Genomic DNA, 9317 nt, shown 5'->3' with positions numbered 1-9317 from the left:
AACAAGCCAAATTTTAACCCTTTTAAGCTCAAATCAATTTAAACTTTTAGTAAACTAATATCGAATAGCTCACATAGAGCTCACTTCTAATTAACATAGTCTTAAATTTCTCATCCTTCCACCTTTTCAAAAAGTAAGCTAACCCAATAGTAGTAACTTTTATGTAACAACCAATTACAAACCACTTATGACAGTATAAACATACTGTAAGGACCAAAATTGTAACTATTTAATTATATAGATACCAGAAACACAGTTCAATTCCACTTAGAAACATATTTTGAAAAACGGAGCACCTCTCTAGCTACTTGAAACAACAAAACGGTGTCGTTTTAACCGATCAGATCGAACATTCTCGAAGAACAATGGAGAAGAAAACTCCGGCGAGAAAACCGCACACTTCCACCGCAGATCTGCTGACCTGGCCGGAAAATCCTAACACCGATTCACCGCTCACCGCCTCTGCTGCTCGATCATCCGCTTGTTCGCACCAGGTAAAACCGTTAAAAAACAGTTGTAAAGTGCAAATTATGATGTGTTTGTTGTTTAGGTTTTGTTAATTTGTGTTAATAGTTGATGAAATGATTGAAATGAATTGCAGCCGTCGGATGGAATCAGTAAGGTGGTGTTTGGAGGTCAGGTTACGGATGAAGAAGTTGAGAGTTTGAATAAGAGGTTAGAGATCTTATTGATTGATTTCAGTTTATTTTGAAAATAATGTTTGATTTATGTTTTGTTTGTTTTTATTAATGTGTTTCTGTATGTGATGATGTTAGTTAGGGTCAATTTATAAATTGTTCCATGTAAAAACAGTGGAAACTGTTTAATATATGAAAATATTTAAATTTAAATTGACCTGAAAAATTCAAAAGTTGAGTTTAAATTTTGAAATCCTGTGAGTACTGAGGTTTTGAAATTTAAAATATATTTGGAGTTGATTTAAATTTAAATTGACCTGAAAAATTCAAAAGTTAAGTTTAAATTTTGAAATCCTGTGAGTAGAGGTTTTGAAATTTTGAAATTTAAAATATATTGGGAGTTGATCCAAACGGCCCCATACGTAATGGATGGAACCGTGTCACCATCAACGGACTGGATTTGTTAGACTTCAATTTCATCATCTAGAGCCCTGATCTTGAACTCAAGGGTTTTTTCCCCAATTTTAGCAGTTTTGATCTGTTTTCTGTAAAAATATATAAATGTTTGATTTGAGTAAGAGTTAATTACTGTTTTCGTCCCTGTGGTTTGTCAAAAATCATTATTTCAGTCCATTAGTTTAAAAATTGCGATTTCAGTCCCTGTGGTTTCACTTTCATAACCATTTCAGTCTCTGTGGTTTCACTTTTGTAACCATTTCAATCCATTATTCTGTAAAGTACAGGGACTGAAATGGTTACGAGGTGGACTGAAATGGTCACGAAAGTGAAACCACAGGGACTGAAATCGCAATTTTTAAACTAATGGACTGAAATAGTGATTTTTGACAAACCACAGGGACGAACACAGTAATTAACTCTTTGAGTGATTTACATTTTTGGTTAGGAAGTTAATTTGATTATTATGCGGCATAGTTGTCAATAGCGCTCGTAGCGCTTGCTGTAGCGAATAGCGTAGCGTATAGTCAAGGGTCGCTACAGAACCTGTAGCGATAAGTAGTGGATTATTTTATTTTATTTTTCAGATGATTAGTGATAGTGTATTTGAGCTATTTTAGTGTATTTTTAGCACTTTTATACATAATTGGTGTTTTGAATATAGTTTTTATTTATTTTTTAATTCTACCCCTTTATCGCTAAATATGAAATAGCAGGCGCTATTTCGTCGCTATCGCTTCGTTGCATATAGATAGCCTGTCTCTATGGTCTGCTATTTGCTATTAACAACTATGCTATGCGGTCAATTTTATTATTTCAAAATTTGACTCGGCTTCCCAAATATAGACTTACTCTCTAGCTTGATATAAAATTTGGTTAATTTGGATTTAGACTTGCAAAAATTGGTTAGATATTCAGTATTATATCAATTCTGCTCGAGAGTATTATTTTTATTATTTCTGCTGCTCTTCTGAGTCACATTCTTCGAAAAAAGGCGACCGTTGGAGTATTACATTATGAGTATTTTATGGTTCAAGCACAATAATTGATAACTCAGATGAACTGTTATAACTAAAATGTTTAAACCTGTTATTAATTCTGGTAAATTCTAGGTTGAACTTTTACAAATCAAAAGGTAAACTATTTGTTTAACGTATCGGCATGATACTAATGTGATTTTGAATGGGTGACACTGTTGTTATTATAAAGTAACTTTGTGCGATTTTATTCAGGAAACCTGTTTCGGGGTACAAGTTAAAGGAGATAACCGGAAGTGGTATATTTGCAGCTGGTGAAGAGAACGGTTCAGAAGAGACTGATGCGACCCGCACCCCATCCAACCCAACTAGCATACGGATGTACCAGGTTAACCATTTGACACTTGGACCATATTTTTTTATATACAAATACCAATTTGAAAAGTGAAAATTGCATAGAATGGGGTATCATACTTCCGACAGTTTTTTATCGTGTAACAAACTTGTTTTTAGGTACAAAAAGGTAATATCCTTGATAAATCGATTTTTAAGCGACTTTACTTTCGATAACTATGATTTAAGTGATCAGTTTCCCATGCAATATTTCTGGAGTTTTTGGCACTAAATTTTAAATTTGATAATGAACTAGTGGGTTACCACCCGCGTTTCGCAGCAGGTTCGAAACGTAGATAAAAATAAGCAAATTGGAGAGTTAAAGTTGTTTGATGTTTTAGTTAAGGGGCTGAACATGTCATTATTAAAGTAGAGAGGCTAAACATGTCATTATAGAAGTTGAGGGGCTAAAGTTGTTTGTTATTAAAGTTGAAGGGCTAAACTTGTTTTAGTTAAGGGGCTAAACATGTCATTATAAAAGTTGATGGGATAAACATGTCGCTATTAAAGTTGAGACCCGAGGGGTTAACGTTGTTTATTATTAAAGTTGAGGAGCTAAAGTTATTTTAGTTAAGGGGCTAAACACGTAATTATCAAAGTTGAGGGGCTAAACATGTCATTATTAAAGTTAAGGGACTAAAGTTGGTTAATGCCAAAGTTGGTTGATGTGACAAAATAGCATATATAAATTATTTATAGTATATATAGCAGAGATGTTTTACTTTTTTTAATCTAATATTAATTATATGTCATCAGCAAGCGGTTGCCGGGATTAGTCACATATCATTTGGTGAAGAAGGAAGCGTGTCTCCTAAAAAGCCGATATCTGAAGCTAAGCAACGGGAGCTAAGTGGCACATTGGACAGTGAATCGGAAGCAAGGTTGAAGAAACAAATTTCGGATGCAAAGAACAAGGAACTTAGTGGCCATAATATTTTTGCAGCGCCGCCTGAAATTCAACCCCGCCCATTGGCCGCCCGTGCGTTGGCTTTAAGAGAATCTATAACAATTGGTGAACCTGCACATAATGTAAGTATATTTCCGTCATAGTATGTTATATTACTTGTGTTATGATTATATATGCGCATAGAAACAACACAAGTGGCGTAAAACATCTCCAACCAAGACACCAAATTGGTTAATCACTTACTCACCATGGGCGTAGCATAGTTGGGGCCCGGGGGGGCACCCGACTCCCGAACTTTTCGCTCATTAGTGTCCAGTATGTAGTTTTCCTATAGAATTTTTTAGGTATATACGTTTTCGACCCCCCGGTTTTATAAGTTTTTAGGTATAATTTTAGGTACGGTGACTTCCGACCCCCGTCGGAAATCTCAAGCTTCGCCACTGTTACTCACTATAACCTTATGTAATTATAAAATAAATATATATTATCTAAAAAACAATCTTATTGAGACCTTTAAAGTGAGTGAATATGGTTTTTAATTTTTTTGTAGTTATTTATTTATATTTGTATTAATAAGTTGATGCATACGTTGGCGGTTGGTGGTGATTTTTACCGCATTACTTATAGACGGGTCGATTTTGGTTGTTTTTTTAACCTCGAAAAGATAAAATGGATTCTTTTGTAAGCTAAAATGGGAATGTGTCAAAGGGCTGAATTTGTTAGAACGGTTGCATGTTGCATGGAGCTGAACAAATCGGTTAATTTCCCTAACCAGTTCGGTTAACCGGTTTAGGCGGTTATTTTCAAATTTTTTGCTTTAACTGGTTGTTACGTTGACTGGTTCGATTATTCACTTTAACCGGTTTCGGTTAATTAACTAGTTATCATCATCGGTTAAAAACAACCGGTTACAAACCGCCAGTTTTTTGTAACTCCTAACCGGTTTCGGTTAATGGTTTTTTGCCCACCTCTGATTGCCTGGACCATATTTTGGACACACATACGGTTTCCTCAATCGCTTTATTCAATAATTTGTTCGAATAACAGTGTCTTTGTAATCATATTAAATCTATTAGTTATTTATTGTAAGTGTTTAAAATAATTTCTTTATGACTATACTATAACTCCCACATGTTTTATCTGAACCCGTTATGATCCATCGCCCAACCCGTCCATCTAACTGCTTGTAGTCAAAACTGCATCTACACTCGTTTTTTTACATAATCATTTGTTTGTCATGTCGGTCAGGAAGAATCGGTGATCAAGACAGCGAAAAAGATCCCAAACCAGAAACTAACCGAGTTGTCGGGAAACAATATTTTCAAAGGAGATGAAGCCCCGCAAAGTGTAGAAAAACCGTTGAGTTCAGCAAAGCTTCGGGAAATGAGTGGCAGTAATATTTTTGCTGATGGGAAAGCCGAGCCTCGGGACTACTTACGTGGGGCCCGCAAGCCCCCGGGTGGTGAGAGCAGTATCGCGTTGGTGTAATTGTTTTTTTTAGACATTTTTAATATTTATTTTTCTGATGGATGTTGTGGACTTTTGACTAATTGCTGGTGGTTTTGTTCATAATTTTAAGTGTTTTGTTCTCAAATGGATTTGTTGAATGTGACAGTTTTTTTTTCTTAATTCATTTGTTTTATTTGTTAACAACAAATTAGTCACACACACATTTATAATTTTTTTTATTTAATTAAGACCACCCTTGTGAATCTGCATTTTAGTTAAAGTCTCACTGTCTACGTGACAATAACAACTAACAATTGTACTTTTTAGTTAAATCAATACATATAAAAACTTTGCAACGCCTAAGCCTTGCAAAACGAGTTTTAAACGAAGTGTATTATATGACTAGCATCAAAAAAACAACAAAATATTTTATTTATAATTATACATACGCATATATACAAACCAACACATAAACCATAGTTAACAAACAATTTAAAAGACTGGTTTTCAGTTAAATATATATTTAGGCATCATCAGAACCTGCAAGAGCAAGAAGCATGTCCTCATAGTCTCCTCTAGTATCCTTAGCAATGGCTTCATTTAAAGAGACACTATTCCTTTTTTTATACTCTTCTTTGATTGCTTTCATGTCGAATTCAGCTCGTGTAGCAACAACCCTCGTTAGTGCATCCTCATCGGTCCCTTGTTTATTGATCGCTAGCCTTAGCACTCTCTCAAAGTACTTTGCGGGGACTGTTAACGCCTTTATTGTGGCTCGTAATATTTTTAAGAATTCGTCATTAGGATCGGCTTTCAAATTCTATAAATTAAAATAAATTTGTTAGATATTGTAGTTTAACCTATTTAAATAAAAAGAGTTGTAAGTTGTAACCCATGTCAAGACGTATGCAATTTAGAGTATAAATCGTGACAGTTTAAATAAATGGGTTATATGGGTCCTGTGGGGGTGACAAATTTAAGTGTGTTCGGCCTCCGGTTGACATCTTTGACATGAATAAATATATGGGTCGTGTTCGGTTTGGTCATTGCAGTTCCAAATACTTATATAACCAAAAGCCAAACCACAAAACTTGGTTATAAAAAAAACCATAACTAGACCATCATTTCCTCAACTAGTTCAGTTATTTCGGTTCAGTTTTTTCAGTTTTAATTTGATTACCTTACAAATTTCTTGTCCAAACTCGTCTTTGTAATGATTCAACGTCGCGTTGATCTGCGCTTTACTTCTCGTTCCGAGAATTCTGATAAAATCGTCGTAGTCATATAAGTTTTCCTTAATTTTATCATAAATTAACTTGGCTTCTGATTTTGCAAGTGACATGTCCACTTCTTCCCCTTCATATCTGTAGCTTGTCACCAATGCCCATAATAACTACAACAATCACATCCACAAAATGACAAGTTAATTTGGTAAGTTGTAATATTGGATAATTGTTATATAAATAATAAATGTTATATTGTTATTCGACATGTTCGGTTATAAATGGGTCTATTTGGGCGCCGTTTCATCTTTTTTTTTTTGTTAATTTTTTTTTCAACAACATTGATTTTAAATTAATCATGGGGCAAATTACATAAGGATAGCAGGTAGACGGGCAACAAAAAATTCTGCTGAAAGGGGAACACGTGAAACAAAAGTCTACTTACAATGCATTAAACCTATAAATCACTTTTTATTCGAAGATTCGGATTACTAGTGTAATGGTACTTATTTGGCAAAGTTTGTACCTTCCGGACATCATCGGTTGTGTAATTTGCGACGTCTTCTTCAAGGGATTTCTGATAACGAGCATGGTATTCTTTCCTAGCAAGAAGCAATTCATGTGAAGACCTTGTACAAGCTATTTCAACGATAACTTGATGAGTTTTAGCCCCGTTTTTTACTATTTCGTTAGCCAAAAATGCATCACGTTCGGGTGGATCATATGTCCATAGCAGAACAATCCTCTATAAAATCAAGATTAATCCAAAAGAAGAACATATTAGCAATGTGCTTTTGGATTCACTAATCACTTTAATAGTTAAATCTAAGGGGCTGTTTGGTAGCATCTGAATGACATTAAGAGGTTACATCTTAATGAAATCATTTAAGAGTTTAACAAAGATAATGTAGAAGAATGTGACATTTGATGGTTTATCATTCAGATGTTACCTCTTATCCAGTCAGACATAAGGTTACCTCTTATTCATTCAGACATAAGGGCCACAAATGATTTCATTAAGAGGCAGCCTCTTAATGGAATAAGAGGCTACCAAACAGGGCCTAAGTAAATCTAATGTTTACCTCAAAATCTCTTGTAAGTTCCTTTTCAAGTGCATTAAGGAGATCCTCATTGTAAGTTTGCGCATAAGTTTGTCGAATAAGCTTACGCTGTTCCGCATTTCTATGAGCCAAAATCTCAATGATCAAACCTTCATTTGTTCCCCATCCTTCAACACAAAATTTAAAATTAATCAGAAAACAATAACATCTCATTCAAAATAGATGTAAACGAGCCGACCCCGGGCCAAGGTAAGCTCCACTCATTGGCTCGCTCGTTAGGCATGATGGCTAGCTTAAACTAAAGCCCAAATCTTAATATACACAAATTACAATCCAACACTATAACCCAAATTGATGCATGTTGTCTAGGGCTGCAAACGGACCGAACGAACACAAACAAGACCTTGTTCATGTTCATTTGTTAAGAAATATTTGTGTTTATGAACACTTACAGAACGAGATTTTATGTCCGTGTTCATTTGTTAAGGAAATGAACGTGTTCGTGTTCGTTTGTGTTTGTTTGTTAATTTTTGGCAACGAACGTTGATGAACACAAACTAATGTTCATGAACACAAACAACCATTCATGACAAAATATATAATACACCGACACTTATTAGGTATTTTATTTTTCGGAATTTTGAAGTATTCAAATAAAATATGAAAATAAAAACACCAATCAATTATCGAACACAAACGTACACGTTACCGAACGTTCACAAACATAAATGAACCAACGTGGCCTATGTTCATGTTCGTTCATTTAACTACACGAACAAAATTTCGTGTTCGTACACAAACTTCTCGCCGAACGGTTCACGAACAAAAAAACGACAGAAGATATCCATGCACACATGAACATTAAATGTATCGAACAACATTTACAATATATGATCAAATCATTTGAGATTCATGAATCATATTCAAGTTATAAAATATAACAGAAACCTTCAAAAGCTTTACGGAGCTGTTCAACGTCGTCGGAGACCGGAGGAACTTCTGCGGGAACGATAATTGTTGACATATTGCTTAACAATGTTCGGTTTCATTTCGTGTTCGTTTTTCCAATTTGATTTTATAGGCATGCACATTACTATAATTGTATACATGAAACCTAAAAATAGAATTTAGAATATATTCAGTTTAATTAAAATGAAATGTGGCTAGGGATTAATTAAATGCTCACTTGTATGGTTTATCGCAATGTTTTAAAAACCGGTTTTTAAATCAAACCGGATTAGGCTAAAAAATGGTTCAACCGGTTGAATCAGGTTGTATCGAGCGGTTCAACCGGGTTGACTAGCGAACTCTATAATTTCATAAATTACATCAACTCAAAAGTTAATCCAAAAATGCATGATTGCATATTAAAAAAAATGATTCAAAAGTAAATCCATAAAAAAAAATCCAAAAGATAATAAAAAATCATTCAATTTTCCAACAAGCTTTTTTAAATGAAAGTGTACGATATGTTTAAGCCATTTGAGTGTTGAATACATGAAGTTCACGATCGCATAAAAGATGAAATTCACTATTATCGTCATCCTCATCAACTAGATGATAGCTATTTTCGTTTCATATAATACTAAATAAGAACTTTTAGTTACGAATAATAATAATATATAAAAATTATGTAAGATAAGTAACATATATTGTATAATAAAAATAAGTAACACGAATAATAATAATAATAATAATAATAATAATAATAATAATATATAAAAATTATGTAAGATACACATGTATAAAAAAAATAAGTAACAACCCAAACTAAAATAACCCTGGGCCGGTACCGGTATTACGTTTCAAACTGGTATACCGGATTTTACCACCGGTACAAACCTTATGCCGTTTCACTTATTTACCAGGGTGTTTCGTACCGGATTTACATTTGGAAACGATAATACCGATATAACCGGCCGGTATTTACCGGTTTTTAAAACAATGGTTTATCGGTTTGGTTTTTTGGTCGATTTAAAAAAAAATCGGTTATGGTAAGTTAGGAATTTTCAAACTGTAACAAACGGTTTGGATTACGATTTAAATTGTGGGCTACTTTGTTGGTTTGGTTGAATGAACGGTTTTGGTAGAATGGGTGTTTGAAATGAAAGGGCAATTTGGTTTCATGCTTGTTTTGGTTGAATGAACGATTTTGGTAAAATGGGTTGTATGGATTGAAAGGGTTATTTGAAGGTTTTTTTTTTTTTTTTTAA

The 9317-nt window shown here is 34.0% G+C and overlaps 2 protein-coding genes across 2 annotated transcripts; one reads left to right on the top strand and one right to left on the bottom strand.

The window, feature by feature from the left end:
* The first annotated feature begins 262 nt into the window (after window positions 1–262).
* On the top strand, window positions 263–5000 carry LOC110889591. Its single transcript, XM_022137153.2, has 5 exons — window positions 263–494; window positions 602–675; window positions 2327–2459; window positions 3221–3493; window positions 4620–5000. Exons 1-5 carry the CDS (start codon window positions 366–368, stop codon window positions 4857–4859), a joined length of 849 nt encoding a protein of 282 aa, XP_021992845.1. The 5' UTR covers window positions 263–365; the 3' UTR covers window positions 4860–5000.
* A 343-nt stretch (window positions 5001–5343) lies between these two features.
* Window positions 5344–8160, bottom strand: LOC110889592 (annexin D1). Its single transcript, XM_022137154.2, has 5 exons — window positions 8053–8160; window positions 7126–7271; window positions 6570–6788; window positions 6001–6213; window positions 5344–5640 (listed from the first exon to the last, which is right to left on the bottom strand). The coding sequence occupies exons 1-5, from the start codon at window positions 8126–8128 to the stop codon at window positions 5344–5346; spliced, it is 951 nt and encodes a 316-aa protein (XP_021992846.1). The 5' UTR covers window positions 8129–8160.
* Window positions 8161–9317: the final 1157 nt, after the last annotated feature.

The sequence above is a fragment of the Helianthus annuus genome, chromosome 10, assembly GCF_002127325.2.
Source record: "Helianthus annuus cultivar XRQ/B chromosome 10, HanXRQr2.0-SUNRISE, whole genome shotgun sequence".
NCBI classification, from domain to species: Eukaryota; Viridiplantae; Streptophyta; class Magnoliopsida; order Asterales; family Asteraceae; genus Helianthus; species Helianthus annuus.
This window is presented reverse-complemented; position numbering and strand designations above follow the sequence as displayed.